We start from the raw sequence: 16,279 nt of genomic DNA, 5'->3' as shown, positions 1-16,279 counted from the left end.
GGAAACGATTAGAATTTTCTGTAATGGTTTTATTGTTTTTTTCAGCAGGGTTGTTAAAATGACTAAAACTGACCACGAGAATTTACAAAAAAAGTGTTTTCCCATTGTTCACTTTTTATAAACCTGCTAATGTGAACGTATTCGACCTTGTGTATAATCCACAGACTACTTTCATGTACCGTTATGAGGTGGTGAAGTTTATAGGGTTAAAGATGATGAGTTATTCTGGATACAAAAAACACCACAAGCAGCCATCACTCGACTCAGGTCCTCGCGGGTAACTTTCACTTTTGCTTCATCTCTCACGTGACTTCTGCATAAACAGATCAAGTTCGCTTGAAGCTTCAGGAAGTTCGGAAATAATTCGTGTTTATGATCAGTCGACGAATATCTGCGGCTTGTTTTTTTTTTCTTTACTTCAGATTTGATATTTTACTCCAGATAAACCACTGACTGTGTTTAGTTGTTGCCACGATGTCTAACAGCGCTACAGATCAACTGGTGCGTGTTTACATTCACACACTTTCTCTTTTTGTTTGATAAACTGTGTTTTAATATTTGTGTTCATAATGAACAGCTCGACGAGCAAAAGATGAGCGATGCGGCGGCTGAATTACAGAAATACAAGGTAAAAAAAAACCACACGATATAATAATTCAGACAAGGACGGAGCACGGTTTTATTATTATATTGTTGTTTAAACAGGATTTGATTGCGACTGCAGACGACGAAAAATCCAGACTGGTTCTGGAGAGAGCAGAAACAGAAGATGAAAAGAAAAAAGCCCAGCAAGAATACGAAGAGCTGCAAGCTATTGAAGACAAAATCACTGGACAGTTTAATAAAGATCTTCGAGAACTACAGGTGACGGACGCCATTACAACAACACAAATTAAGATCACATCCAATTTTATTTATATTGCGCTTTTCACAATTGTTTAATTGTTACAAAGCAGCTTAACATTAATAAAAGCTGGAGAAACAGAAAAATCAGAGGACAACAAAACTAGCAAAGTACATCGGAGATTAAACCGTAACGTTACTAGTGAGCAGAGTAATAATGTAACGTATAGATGAGAGTTAATATCAGCTGACTCCCTATGTGTTAAAAAAAACCTTCAAGTAGAATAAACCCAGAGAGAGAGAGAGAGAGAGCTGATTTGATCCGCCTTATTTTTGACATAAATGTGGGCGCGCTGCCATCTTTTAGCTCATTTGTGTAAGACTTCCGGTGAGCTGACACGAGTGTGCCCGTTTGACTGCCTTTTAATACAAGTGTCATACAGTATAGTGGTTGGACTATACTATATCTGCTCGATTCCGGACAACTAACTATTGCGGCATAAGTATATTTACAAGATGAGTTATGTGAATGCTTTGTTAAAGAAAAAATGTCTTTTATAGTTTAGACTTAAATTGATCGACTGTGTCTGATTCTTAAACATTGTTTGGTAAATCATTCCAGAGCTTAGTAGGAAACGGATCGACCACCTTTAGACACTTTTGATACTCTAGGGATAATTAACTCTTTCCCTGCCATTGACGAGATAACCCGTCAATTAAGAGAAAAAATGCTTCTCTGCCAATGACGAGAATTTCCGGCTTTCCGCAATACCGCTATTATCCACCAGGTGACAACTTATACAACCCGGAAGTAGCGCCTTATGTGAAAGAGAAAGAACTCCATGTAAAGTCCTTCACAAAAATGGATTTATCTCAGCTTTTTGCTCAAAATTGGGTGTTTTTGAAGAAACCTACCCATATTTGAGAGGTGATAAAAAGAGAACTAATGAAGGTATGATAAAACGTTCTGTTCTTTCAATTGATATATTGTTTGATTATATATATAAAGAAGAACATTTTCTGTAAGGCATTAAACTTTTGAGAAAATCATAAAATGCTGGCGCTGGCAGGCAACTTAAAAAAAAAAATGCTGGCAGGGATTGGATTGTATGTATGGATTGTATTCTGATAGTAGTTCTCTAAGATACGGAGGTGCTAGACCATTTAAGGCTTTATAGGTGATAAGCAATATTGTCAGTGTAAAGATGCCAGAATTTGGCTTATGTGGTCATATCTCTTAGATGGAGAAAACACTCGCAGTGGCGTTCATCAGATTCAGATGTGTGTTTGTTTGTTTGTTTATCAGGAGGAGATAAAGAGTCTGGATCAAGTCAATCAGGATCTTGAAAGAGAACTGCAGGATCTCCAGAAGAAGCTTAGCATGAAGAGAGAGGAAACTGCTTCTCTTCAGCAAAAGTTTAAGGTTGATCTACATTTATATTTTTGAGATAAGACTTTTGCTTATAGGCAAAGTTACTTGTATACATGCATTGCTACTGAAGCAATTATAAAACCTGATTTCATAAAAGTGTTTAATTATAGTGATGTAAAACTAAAAACGAACCCATGGCTTGTATAGTGCTTCTATTGTTACCTCATTTGTAAGTCGCTTTGGACAAAAGCCTCTGCTAAATGACTAAATGTAAAACACAAGGGGGGGGGGGGTAGAATTAGGTGTCTAATGATGGTGTTAATATCTAAAGACACGTTCCCTCTGATGTGCAGATAAAAGCAGAAATCCCAGTGAAAAGAATGAAGTTTACTCATGTTGAAACCGAAGAGATGGAGGAGAGAGATGAAGATGTGGCCTGTGTATTTACTGTCACCCAGAGACCCTCGCTCCTCCTGAAGGGCGGTCAAGCTCTCATCACGTTTGAAGAGGAGAACGGTATAGACTAAAAACTCTATGGGCTGTTTAACAAAAATTCTCTTACAGTTTTGTGCCATAGGTGTAAAATGCTTGTGCTTTTATTTGCATTCATGAGTTACTATAAAACAATGTTACTGTTCTGTCACGCAGCATAATTCATGTTATTTAGACCGTAGTTAATGAAGTCTTGTGTCCTTCAGTGGCCGAGCAGATCCGCCGTCTGCCCAAGTGCTCTGTTGCCTGTGACAAAACCAAGATGGATGTAAAGCCGTACCCCTTAACCCTGGAGCCCTCTGTGAAATTTGAGGTAAAATGATTTGAGAAATGAAACTTCCCTGTGTGACAGATGTGTGTTGCGTCTTACATCAGGGTGCGTTACTTCAATCTGTGCAGGTTCATATCAAGGTATCAAAGAAAAGCATCAAGTTCAGCAACGCTCCGCCCATTTTACCTGAGGAGCGAATGAGAGACCGGCTGGAGGTCTCCTTCTCCAAACCGAGTCGCGGCGGTGGCGAAGTCAAAAACGTGGATTATGACAAGCAGAGCGGCACAGGCCGCATTACTTTTGTCAACACTGGAGGTCGGTCTTTTCCCAACTTTGCACGTATTATTCGACTGTATATAATCAGGGGTGTGATTCTTCCAGATGAATCCAGAATTCCGGCTTTTTTCGACCTGAGAATGAGGCTCTCATGAATCATGCAAATCCAATTTTTTGTGAGTGTGTGTGGGGGGGATTTGCAAGGCACCGTTTGCCTACAAATAGTATGAGAGGAACACATCTTTCACTCTCAACCAAATAAAATGGGGGTTGGGGTCGTCTTTAAGGTGTGGGTGAGATCCAGCTGCAGATGCTGCGCAGCCGCGGAGAAGTCACAAGTAAACGTTGTCAGCAGGATGAAATAAAGGACTTAAATCAGTGGAACTGGGCATGGATAGAAGAAATAGGCAGAGACGAGCAGCATTTTAGTAGCTGGTGTAAGAAATTAAGAGAACCAGGTGTTTGCTGCTTTGACAAAACTGTCCGTTTCAAACCAGGCTATGCCAGTAATGTAAATATCAGATTTCTTGTCAACATGAAGTTGCGTTTGTGTCAAAACGTTTGCTTGCATTATATTTAAGCAATATCGCTCAAGTAGGAGTGTGATATAGCTCTATATCATCACGGCTGTGATTAGGCCAGAGGCACGAGGCCGAGAGCGATATTGCTTTTATACAACAGTTCGACGGCACACGTTTGAAAAACGAAAACTAGAAAACAACAACGGAGTTATTTTAAAAGCCTCTTTGTTTGAGAACTACTTCTTCCGCCACGGATTTGAGGGCGGCCAGAATGACAGGTAAAACTTTCGGCTGCTTTGAAGCTCATAACAACTCAATGGACAGAAAACCCTTTACTTTATATTGCCGTTTCTTGGTCACAAAGTGTAGTTTTAAGATTAGTTACACGATGTGACAAGACATTTCTCCCATTAACTGTAACGTAACATCCAAGAGCGCTGATCTTTGACTAATAACTTCCGATTGGGGATTCAGACTGATTTATGAGCTAGTAAACTAATGAGACACACACACGGAGAGTGATTCACACAGCGCGTCTGTGTTTTTCCATTCATTATTTGAATTAAGTAAATTTAATGTTACAGAATCCAAATTCAGTATTCAAATTCAGCGTTCAAATGTTGTAGTCAATAGTTAATCTGTATTAAATGCCCACCCTAATTATTTTAGAAACATTAAACATGTTTTGACCAATGGCGAATCTCATTTATCAAGTTGTGTATGTGGCTTGTGTGCATTATTATTATTACCATACATATGCAACCAAAGAATTCCTCATAGATCTAGTCACTTATTATTATTTTCAAAATGCACCACATTGATGTATTTACCTTTAAAAGCACAAAGTGACTGATTTTGTTCAGTCTGATGCAGTGCTGAGGCTACATAACAGTCAGGGTGGCACTTGCCCACGCCGATTGACAATTGGCCACTCGGATCGATAAATTTTAAGCCCAGATTGAATTTCAACTGTATTTCATTATATGTGTGTGTGTGTGTGCGTGCGCCTGGTAATGTTGAGATAAAGATAGGAATACCAGTAAATTTGTGACCTCGTGGGGACATTTTGAGGTCCCCATGAGGAAACAAGCTTATAAATCACACAGAATGATGTTTATTGAAAATGTGAAGTTTTCTGTGTTGGTTGGGGTTAGGGTTTGGGGAAGGGAATAGAATATACAGTTTGTATGGTATACAATGCATTACGTCCATGGAATGTCCCCACAAAACATGGAAACCAGAATGTGTGTGTGTTTCTGTCACCCTATCATGGTAGGTGTGCCATATATTTTCCTGCTTTTTTGTCCTTTGCCAATCACACCTATGTATAATGTATGGCGTAGATTTTGTTGTTCAATGTCATGATGTTACATAAGATTAAGCTCTTGCGATTACAGCTTGACTTATGTTTTCAAATGCATTGGCATTTTAGTTCTTTACTAAAATCCACATAACATGAAGCAATACAAAATACACAATAAGGTTATATTGTGTTAAATAAAAGACAAGGAGCAAGGAAGAAGGAGATTTTTTAAGTTCAATTATGAATTGAATGCACATGTAGTGTAGGTATAGAAAAACTTTAAGATAAATCCTGCCGAGGATCAAATCAAATATGCAGGTGGTGGACTTCAATATGGCACATTAAGCCGCTGTATTTCATTGGCTTTGTACTCTGCACAATGACAATAAAGTTAAATCTAATTGAATTTTCAACCTGACTGTATTGAAGTACAGCGGTGGAGAGAAGTATGTTTTACTTGTCTTGTTCCAACGCTGATAGAAGGTCAAGATTTGCTGATGTCTTTCTTTGTGTTGTTGAGGAAAGTTTTTAATGTAGCTGTTTTTAGCTTCATCTGTTTTATGACTGTGATTGGGGCTTTCTGTGTAATGTTGCCTGAGCTGGGGCTTTTCTGCCTCTTAGAAACTGGAGATTCCAGCCAAGTTCATTTTTATTCCAAGTTTTTTGTAAAGGAGGAAAGTATACATCTAATATTTTTATTCAGATTCTTCACAACCTTTTTGTGTGATTGATCCTACCCAGTCTCCTGAGGTTGCGTATAAATAGCACGAAGTGTAAAACTCGTGCAATACATACGCCAAACTCCACTTTGGCGTGCATATGATGCGCACGTCCTTCCCATTCGCTTGAACGGGGCATCTTTTTTTGTCGTTTTGTTTGTTGGTTTCTCAAATTTTTTCTGTTTTTTTAAACCATTTTTGCTTGGGTTTAGGGTTAGATTTCAGATTTGCTTAATAAGGTTATTTAATATACAGGTTTCTCTATGTTTTGTCCATATGTTCTCCAAAAAAATTGAGAAACCAATAAATGGAGCAACAGAAAAGGATGCCCCGTTTGGGTGAATGGGAGGGACTTGCGTGTCGTGTGCATGCCGGGGTGGAGTTTGGCGTGTGTGTTGCGCCAGTTTTGCACTTCGTGCTATTTGTACGCATTTTCAGGAGACTGGGCTGGATTAATCGCATGCTTTTTGTGAAAAATAATTTCCGTCATCATGGATGAATGTGGTGCGGTTTGAGAGTAAAAACTAGCAACAACTAGATGCTCACTAGTCACTTAAGCAACGGCTCAGAAACGCAGAGTTAGAGATCATTGCTATTATTGTGTAAGTGTAATGCATTAATTGGGTTAAATGATTTGAACGCACGAAAGACTCATGCGTTAAAGCTCCCATAACACAAGCTGTTTCTGCATATCTGATGTTAATCTGGAGTACATATAGAGTAGTATTACATCCTTTTATCTCAGAAGAGTCTTTAGTTTAATCAGATTTATAAAAGACAGATCCGCTTCACTGATTCTTTCCGATAACGTACAAAATAATTAGGAAGAAGGAGTTATGAGCTGCGGGAGGAGCGTCACGAGTCATCCAACACTTTATACTACATTGACTGAATAACTTAACTCTTTCCCCGCCAGCGTTTTTAAAAAAAGTTGTCAGCCATCGCCAGCATTTTTCATGATTTTCACAAAAGTTTAATGCCTTTCAGAAAATGTTCTTCTTTAAATATATAATCCAACAATATATCAAATGAAAGAACAGACCATCTGCTTTAAAAAAAAAACAAAAAAAAAACGTTTCATCCGACCTTAATTAGTTCTCTTTTTATCACCTCTCAAATATGGGTAGGTTTCTTTAAAAACACCAAATTTTGAGCAAAACAATGAGATAATTCCATTTTTGTGGGACTTTTGATAGAGATCAGATGCAGAGCGATCTTTAAACATACACGGAGTTCTTTCTTGTTCATGTGAGGTGCTACTTCCGGGTTGTATAAGTTGCGGAAGTGGTGGATAATAGCGGTATTGCGGAAAGGCGAAAATTCTCGTCAATGGCAGGGAAGCGTTTTCTCCCAATTGACGAGTTATCTGGTCAATGGCGGGGAATGAGTTAATGATTCACCACTTGTATGTGTCGTTTATATAATATGCACTTAGTGCCTATTTCCAACATAACACAGAAGTCTTACTTAATGCATGCATCTTATGACCCAGTTGAGACGCACTTTCATGCCATTTTTGAGTTTTGATATAAAACAAAGCTGTCGCGTGAGGTGACGCCTGTGACTTAGTGTCCTCGGTTCTCACTCTCTCGCTGATTGACGTGTGGGTGTGGTTTTCTGGGGGAAGTGCCCATAAAAAAGTGACACGTGACTTACCCCTAAAATGTTAGCTGGACCCGTATTCAATAAAAGGTTTCTGAAACTTGTACCAACCCTGGTGAAGTGCATTCGGCACGGAAATACTCTGTAACATGCCCAACTGTTTTATTGACACTTTGCATTTGTTTAGAATGTCAGAATGCATGAAATAGCGTTGAATCCCCCTTTAACATGTTACTTCTGACAGACCTGATTAACATTGATGCTGTGATAGTTTTTCTCTAGTATTACATTTATAGTCAAACGGGTTAATTCGACAGACGATATTAATCTGCAGCTGAAAGTCTCTGGATCTCTGGAATGAACATGAACATCACAGAAACTATTTTCTAGTTCATGTGGCCCATACAGTCCAACAACTTAGCCACAAATATGCATCAACACCAATTTATAGAAATGACTCAATCTGAATAAATGAATGTGCCTGTAGATGTTTTCATCACATTGATATCTGTGTGTCTGATAACCTTTGATGGTGTTGAACAACAGCACTTCTGCTTTGACTTTAGTTGCAGAGAATCTGGTTCTGAGAGAAAAGTTTCCCGTGGACACCAGCACTGACCTAATGGTTGATCTGCTTCCACTTTATGAATACCAGCTGAAGAAATTTCAAGTGAGTTTCCACAACACATGCTCATATTCATCTATTAGATCCAAAAGCAAAAGAATATTCACCTGTTTGGTTGTTTAATAACATTATAGACATACTCGGGGGTCCCAAATCGCACCGTGCTGCTGGGGGGAATTCAGGAGGTGATGGATGAAGAAGATCTTCAGGACCATCTAGAAATCCACTTCCAGAAACCCAGTAATTATGGAGGAGAGGTTCAGACCATTAAGTACATCCCGGATGGAAAATCCTGGACGGCGTTCTTCAGTGACGACAATGACGAAACCGAAGGCTGAGGCTAGATTCTTGTGTTCAGAAATCAGGCGGACACGTTATTTACGTGTGATTTGGTGAACGGGACTTGTTTTTTCTGATTTTGCTTATAGGCACATTATGAAACGGAGAATAATACAATTCAATTACAATGCGGGGAATTTAAAGTGGCTTTTTAACATAATTCATTATGGGAGATATATGTCTTGTTTAACCCTTAAATGCATACCTCGGGTTTTTATTAACCAGGGGCATCGTTCACTCACTACTATCCTCCTTCTCGTTTGTTTTTTAAAGTCTGACTCTGTCTTAGCAACAATTTAACAAGACAAAATGTAAAATATGTGTTTTATAATTAATTCAGAGTAAAAGTGTATAAGGTCACTAAATGTGTAAGTAAAATATTATAAAGTAATGTTAAACAAAATGATTTTTTTCATGTTTTCTTTTGTCATGGTGTCTAAAATGATAGGCATCACAGTGGTTTATTTGGGCAGTTTAGAGATGCAATCGTGTCCCGGGTCACTAAAGACCTGAATATGTAATAACAACTGCGAAACTCTTATGTATTTAAGGGTTAAAACATGATTAAAACTGCAGGTAGGCAGGCATCACTCATTATTGGTTATATGAAAGCACCGTAGTTGCACAAGATTGCTATAGGAATGATTTATTCAAATAAAGTTTCTCTAAACTTTAATGTTTAACTACCGGCTGGTGATTGGTGGCGTTTTGTTTGTGGTTGCATAAAACATCAAATGAATACAGTCATAAAACGTTTCCCAGCTACTAAAAAGAGAGATATGCACATAGACACCCTACCTAAATGGACTTTTTATAGATGCCTTCAGTTGTGAGCGCACACACTGAAAAGGTAAAGGCCTGAAACAGAGACTTTAGCTTGTCAACTAGACAGAATGTGACCGCTGTAATGTGTAAGAAGTGTAACAAAAGCACCATTTATACGTTATTGTTTTATGTTATTTCCTCTGGCTCTGTAGTGCCTCACAACGCTGTTAATGTTTGTTTCTTAATGCTACACATCTCCTATTACAGTCGTTTCTGTGCTTGATGAGTTAAACCAGTCTCATTCATAGAGACATTTAAGGAGGGGCTAATCCATGACTAATATTAGATAGTCAGGCTTGTAACCTGCAGGCCTCGAGTCACATGCCCCACAGGTTAGGACTAAGGAGCACATAAGACACATTTCCTCCATTGCTCCGTGTGTGTCTGTCTGTCTGTCTGTGTCTGTGTTCACTACTCATTAGGATGGGCTATACATGCAGAGGACACATTTCGAGTGCGTGTTACCACCATACTTGACAATTACGCCACTTCCACTTTTCACTTGACTGAACGTGTAGTGTTGGGGGATCTCCAGGAACTATCGGACTTTATAAGGCACTGACTCGCCTTCCACCATAGCTAATGTTAGCATGCTTAGCAGAAATAAAAACATTTCAGTAAATTCATCAGTTCACCAGCTGGCCCTGCTGAAAAAACCAGCATCAAACCAGCATGGGAATTATGCTGGTTTATGCTGGTTTGATGCTGGTTTAGCTGGTAGTCACCAGCATACCAGCACCAAAACACAACATATGCTGGTCTTGCTGGTATGACCAGCATGTGATGCTGGTGCTAATGCTGGTTTGGTGCTGGTTTAGCTGGTGCTGATGCTGGTTTGGTGCTGGTTTAGCTGGTTTGGTGCTGGTTTAGGTGGTGTTCACTAGCAAACCAGCACCAAAACACAACATATGCTGGTATGCTGTTTTTATTAGCAGGGGGGACAGACGTCCTCTATTTACTCATTTTAATTTACCTACTTTAATACAGATCCACACAACTGTTCTTGAGTTGAGTTCTTTGTAAACTCTTGCTCTCATTCCAGCACTGAATCTGGTTCTGCTTTATTAGCATTTCATTTTAATAACTCTCTGTCAGTATTATTAGTCAATGTGATTTCTGTGTGAGGCACTAAAACAGCTATGAATTTTTGGATATTTCACTTTTTAAAACAATTCATTCAAGGTGCACATGCCACACATAATGCACAAGCACTCTGATGATAATAACATTTACTTAGAGAAAGAGGGGAATTAAAAAAACGATACAAACCAAAACAATGTAACATTCGTCAATTAGTGTCAATAAATGTATAAGATAAAAAGATGACATTTAGTTTTCATTACTGCTGCTGACATACAGTACTGTGCAAAAGTCTTAGGCCACCATGCCAGATTTAGATTTGTTGTTTTTGCAATGTTATTGTGATCATATGTAATTGTTTCTCATTGTCTTTAATAGAACACATCCAGAAAATACAGGAAATGTGTATATAGTATTAAAAACTGTATGAAAGTATAAACTGATGTGTGAAGTTTTAAGGGTAAAATCCCCTTCCACTTGAGCAATAGCAGGAAACTACAGGATCTCTTAAACCTAAATGAAATTTTAAAGATTTTTACTTAATTCGGCTCAAAAAAGCTTAAGATGTGTTTAGTGCCAAGAGAGGTCACACTTAACACAGACAATGCATAAAGAAAACATTTAGTCCAGAAAATTTTATTTTTTAATTTTGTGTACATATTTCTTGTATTTTTTGTTTGTATCGTTTTTTTTTTCCTTTAAATAATGTCACTAAAATTATTTCAGTGATAGAACAACTTTTAACTGTACAAATTGTACTGTTGCTGCAACCTGAGCAGCCTCCTAGCTGCTACAAGCGCACTCTGAAAGTGGCGGTGGAGGGTAGAGCACACAGCCCCGCCCCTCCCCCTGCCTGCAGAAGAGTGTCTGATACCAGGCACTGTTGCGCTTTTCAACCACATGGGGGAGCTGTAAGTCATTTTTACATGGAAACTATATAGTGTAAAACTTCTAAAACAACAAGTCTGGTGGTGGTAGCCTAAGACTTTTGCACAGTACTGTATAACCTGGAGCTGATTCCTCTCTGTTTGTAAACAAAAGTCAGGTGCAGTCGGGTAGAGAGCAGTGAAGTCGGGTGGAGACCTGAAGCAGTCGAGTGTTCAGGTGGCACTGAAATGGTCAGCCAGTTTAGGTTCATAGAAAGAGATAAAAAATGTATTTTGAACGAGTTAATGTTATTTTCTTTAAACCATGTTTGTCTGTAGTACTGGACAGAGAGTTTGTTCTTCTATCATGGTCGTTGGATTTGTCTCCTCATTCGTTTGTTCCTCCTGAGGGTGAGAGGCGAGCCTCTCTATGGCAGCAGGATGCTCGGTGATGGACTGGTCTGTTTGAATCTCTCCTGACGACGGACCAGTCGATCCTTCCCCAGTGGCTCTTATTATACGGTTTAAAGATCTGCGCAGCAGGGGTCGTATCGTGTTACCGGAGCTCCTCGAGGCTTGACTGCTCTCCAGTGTCCGTTTGTTGACATGCTGGAGCGACAGACGGCACAGGAGTGTGTGGCAGAAGGCCGAGCGGAATTGGCGCGATGAGAGATTATACAGCAGCGGGTTCAGCACTGAGCTCAAATAGAAGAAGGTGTCCGCCACCGGATGAAGCTTCACGTAGCTGCTGAGATAGCTCACGGTCCACGAGGACTTGGGCACAGCCGCCGTCATCAGCCGACGGATCTGATTTGGCATCCAGCACAGAAACAAAGCACAGACGATCAGCACTGGAGAAATACACAGGCATATAGGGAGAAAGAAGAGAACGGTGTCAAAGTCATATTGAACTGCGTTTATGCATTAGGACGGTTATATTACAGCACGCTATGACAAAGAATTACTTTACATATTATCACATTTTATGTGTTGTATTGAGTCTGTAAAGGTTTGTTTGTTTGTGTATTCACACCATTCCAGCATTGATAGCTACATTCCTGGCAAGAAGAAGTTGTGGGAGGACAATTTGGCATCGCCAATTCACCTAACCTGCCTGTCTCCAGGCCCCCCCGAGTAAACCCATGCTGACACAGGGAGAACGTACTCTACCAACTCCACACAGAAGACCTCTTGACCCAGCTGAGGCTCAAACCAGGGACCTTCTTGCTGTGAAGCAACAGTGCTACAAGTCTACGAATGGAATGGAATTGAATTGTTTTCTGATTAACACTTAACACCTTGGCCTTATTGGCCAAAACTTTGGAAAGAATCATTTTAGATAACACATGTGATTTCTCCATTAAAGTAGAGTGACGTACCCAAGAAGAGGATGCTTGTTTTCCGTGACGCTTTTATCCGGGCACTCTCGTGTTTGGGGACGCCCCGCCCAGCTCCATTTGCTGCCACGTCGCTGGGGCCCAACGGGGCACGAAGCACGAGAATCATTCCTCTGCACATGAAGGCCACTCCACCCAGGACAAGTAGATAAAGAATAAACGCTGTGAAGATGCTGGTGCGATACATGACCCAGTGCTCGTTCAGGTTTGTGCAGAACGTCACGTTTTGCACCGGTGTGCTGTGGATTTCTGTTCCTGTGGCAATAAGCAGCGGCAAAGCCACGAAGGCGGAGCAGAGCCACGCCAAGAGCAGGAGTTTCACTGTACGGCTGCCACTTAAGGCTTTGTAACGAAACGGGTGGCAGATGGCAAGGTAACGCTCAAAACTCAGCGTGACCACATTCAGTATCGTGGCATAGCTGCACGCCTCAAATAAAAAGTTGTAGATCTTGCAAGCAGCATCACCAGAGGTGGATGTAAATGGAGACCAGATGGCACTGTAGAGCTCCACGGGCATGCCGATCAATAGCACCAATAAATCGGAGCAGGCCAGGCTCACCATGTGATCGGTGACGTTTTTCTGCAGGTACCCGTTTCTCTGGAGCAACTGCGCCACGTGAATGGTAACGCTGTTTCCCAGAATGCCGAGGATGAGGATGAAGCTGTACAGCACAGTGAGGAAGATCTTTACCGCGTATTTCGGCTCCAGTCTTTTCCAGTCAATCTGTGTTTCCTCGTTGTGCTCCATGATGTCACCCTTTTTGATATCGCTTTTGACGCGGCGCTCCCAGTCTTTGACTTTAGTCCTGCTTATCTCACCGTTATCAACATCAGGAATTGTCAAACTGCCTTGGAAAATCACATTTGCTTTTCACTGAAAAAATCACCACGTTTAGTTTCAAACCGAAAGGCCATCATCCAACACAGCTCTGCTCTCACCTCAACAAATCTCAGTCTTCTCCATTTCTCACGAACACGTCGTTGCTCTGTTTGTATGATGGTTTGGCCAGCAGCAGACTTGAGTTCTTCCTCTGCGAGTGGAATTCCAGTTATGTTTGAAAGCTTCGGCTCTACTCTTAGTTAATGATTAGAGTTAAACAAATGAAGCCCAGTACACGAGAGTTGAACACAACAGGCCCGTACACGGTGGAACCATTAGTCACGTAAACTACCTTTGGAAGGAAAGGGTGTGTCCTGATGGACCTTTCTCAGAGCTCTCTCTCTCTCTCTCTCTCTCTCTCTCTCTCTCTCTCGCCTCTCACAGCTCTCTCTCTCCTCTCTCTCTCTCTCTGTGTATATGCACACTTACATGATCTTTTACAGACACAGTAAATTGTTTAGAATGTCTTTACCAGATGTTATGATGGTAAAAGATAAAGTAAAAACTATGAATCCACTACAGCCATTGATGTTCAACAATGAATAAACTACACTGAGGTCAGAATAAACAGAGCAGAAAAATGCCATTTATTTTAACTTTCTTGAATAGTGAGAAGTTGCTAAAAATGATTTGAACTCCTTACTAGTAAATAAAGTTGAAATGAAGTAGTTACTTGTTTGGGTTAATTACAGTTTCACATTTTTGTCATGGAGTATTATACATGTGACAAATTAAAAGTACATCATGACAATTTTCCTAACAAATAAATGCTAAAATAAGTGCTAAACAACACTTTACCTCTGGTTGTTGTTGTTTTTGTTATAGTTTAAGAATGAGAAAGGAAGTAAAAGCTCAATATGTCAAAGCACCCATGCACCTACCAAAGAACTCAAGCCAGTAACCACAGATTGGGATGAGATGAATTGGGATTTCTGTAAAACATTGGACACTTTCTCACATTGCTGCCGCTCCTCGTACGCTACACAATCTTGGTTGCGGAGAGCAAAGTGGCATCTATCTGAAGTCTGACGCAACTGATAATCTGATAAATGCCTAACCTGGATTGAACACTTTGAGTAACAGTTCACACAAAAAACACTGTGGTATAACCCATACATAGATTTAAAAGAAAAAAGAAAGGAAAGGTTTGAGGGAAGTTCATAATAAAATACACACAAACAGAAAACAAGGATGAAATACAAATGGTTTTATGAACCAGTTACTTTGAAGCATTGTTGATGTTAAATTGAACTGTCTTAAGGCATATTAATTTGATTATGTTGTTAACTTTGTCCTTCTATGTTACAGTACATATCTGCCCAAACAACATTTGTGTAATCATGCTATATACTTCAATTATTGCTCAGAATTTCCAGAGGATTTGACCAAAAAGATTTTTTGTTCGATTACAATGACTTTTAATCACCACTGCTTACAATGAATCCTACTGTTTACTAGTCAGTCAAATCCACGTTATGTAGCTTATGGAAACAAACTGCATTTAAAAAAAGTTAAAAGCTTGTAAACGTCTACCTGTTATTGTAAGAAATCTCAGTTCAACCCTAAGTCAGATAAACACAAGAGTTGTAAAGCAGTAAAGCTGTCACATGTACCTACATGTAACTATATAGCAGATTGATATGTCGCTTATTTCCCCATGGTGGTTCTGTACACAAAATTTAGGTGAATTTTAGAAAACCTCTCAAGAACATCCTGGATTTGACCATGAAATCAGAAGTAAATGAGGCCTTTATGGGACCACTGAACACTCAAAAAAATTGTTTGTTCATTCAACATAATTGAATTAAGGAAAACTTTTCCACGAAATGAGTTTTGGCTTGTACAACAAGAATACAATAAGTTAATTTAAACAAAGAATCTTTTGTTGCACCAACTTAATAGATATATTTTCATTGGTCATAAAAATATCTTATTCAATAAAGTTAATTCAGTTAGGGTTAACTTTTCCACGCAATTAATTCTGGTCTGTTCAACAAAGACAAAACAAGTTAATTCAAGCAAAAACATCTAGTTAAACCAATTGTCAGTTTCTATATAATACTAATTAGCATAAGCACACGTTAGCATGCTAATGACACATTGGATGAACATGCCAGAAGAGATTGATCTTCAAACAGGCATTAACACAGTTAAAGAAATACGTACGTCACATCCACAACTTAACCACAAGCACCACTCTTCTGCACGATGGTAACCAAACAATTTGTAAAAATATAACACAAACTCTTCTAAATCAATAAGATAAACCAACATTAAACACTATAAAGTCTTTCTCTTTACCAAAAAATGCATAACATAACACTTAATTAAAAAAATTACTCTCTACAGGCAGTTGCATGCAAAGCATGCTGGGAAATACAGATTCACTGCCCAGTAAGTAATTGCTACAAAAATCATTAATGTGGTCCCAATATAAAATGATTAAGTTCATGTAATTTATACATACACACTCAAAGTATGTATCCAATAAGTCTCTCGTCTCAGTCTATATCTCTGCTATTTAATATCACATGTTCAATTCAGATGATCAGACACTAGGCTCCTCTTGGTAAGCCCCACATAAAAACGATTACATTCACATTCCAGTCTGTAGATAACATGGCTGGAATTACAATTAATAAAATCTGTGATCTCAAAGTTCTTGTGTCCTCAAATGTATTGTACTTTGTTATTAAGTCCTGTATTTAATTTTTGTTTTTTTGTTCAAAAGTTTGTACAAAACATCTTTTAAAAAACGTCTCAGTGACGTATTGCAGATAAGCAAACAATAAAAAAAACATTACAGATCTTGCAGATGTAAATGCAGATATTAAATAAACATGTGTGCTATCAGTAACAACAAAATAT

The 16,279-nt window shown here is 39.1% G+C and overlaps 2 protein-coding genes across 2 annotated transcripts; one reads left to right on the top strand and one right to left on the bottom strand.

The window, feature by feature from the left end:
- Positions 1 to 280: 280 nt before the first annotated feature.
- On the top strand, positions 281 to 9,046 carry nmi (N-myc (and STAT) interactor). Its single transcript, XM_055216482.2, has 9 exons — positions 281 to 501; positions 578 to 628; positions 706 to 864; positions 2,150 to 2,266; positions 2,569 to 2,731; positions 2,914 to 3,020; positions 3,107 to 3,293; positions 7,966 to 8,069; positions 8,159 to 9,046. Exons 1-9 carry the CDS (start codon positions 475 to 477, stop codon positions 8,360 to 8,362), a joined length of 1,119 nt encoding a protein of 372 aa, XP_055072457.2. The 5' UTR covers positions 281 to 474; the 3' UTR covers positions 8,363 to 9,046.
- A 1,063-nt stretch (positions 9,047 to 10,109) lies between these two features.
- On the bottom strand, positions 10,110 to 13,775 carry gpr39 (G protein-coupled receptor 39). Its single transcript, XM_055215851.2, has 2 exons — positions 12,514 to 13,775; positions 10,110 to 11,985 (listed from the first exon to the last, which is right to left on the bottom strand). The coding sequence occupies exons 1-2, from the start codon at positions 13,277 to 13,279 to the stop codon at positions 11,453 to 11,455; spliced, it is 1,299 nt and encodes a 432-aa protein (XP_055071826.1). The 5' UTR covers positions 13,280 to 13,775; the 3' UTR covers positions 10,110 to 11,452.
- Between the last annotated feature and the right edge of the window lie 2,504 nt (positions 13,776 to 16,279).

Source organism: Misgurnus anguillicaudatus, chromosome 17 (genome assembly GCF_027580225.2).
Source record: "Misgurnus anguillicaudatus chromosome 17, ASM2758022v2, whole genome shotgun sequence".
In the NCBI taxonomy this organism is placed as follows: domain Eukaryota; kingdom Metazoa; phylum Chordata; class Actinopteri; order Cypriniformes; family Cobitidae; genus Misgurnus; species Misgurnus anguillicaudatus.
This window is presented reverse-complemented; position numbering and strand designations above follow the sequence as displayed.

What these genes read in the sequence shown, in the direction of transcription:
- nmi (XM_055216482.2), top strand. Translation starts at nt 475, where the DNA reads ATGTCTAACAGCGCTACAGATCAACTG. An exon ending in TACTTTTGTCAACACTGGAG is followed by an intron (nt 3,294 to 7,965) that starts GTCGGTCTTTTC and finishes CTTTGACTTTAG; the next exon opens with TTGCAGAGAATCTGGTTCTG. An exon ending in ACCAGCTGAAGAAATTTCAA is followed by an intron (nt 8,070 to 8,158) that starts GTGAGTTTCCAC and finishes ATAACATTATAG; the next exon opens with ACATACTCGGGGGTCCCAAA.
- gpr39 (XM_055215851.2), bottom strand. Translation starts at nt 13,279, where the DNA reads ATGGAGCACAACGAGGAAACACAGATTGACTGGAAAAGACTGGAGCCG. An exon ending in AACAAGCATCCTCTTCTTGG is followed by an intron (nt 11,986 to 12,513) that starts GTACGTCACTCT and finishes GTATTTCTCCAG; the next exon opens with TGCTGATCGTCTGTGCTTTG.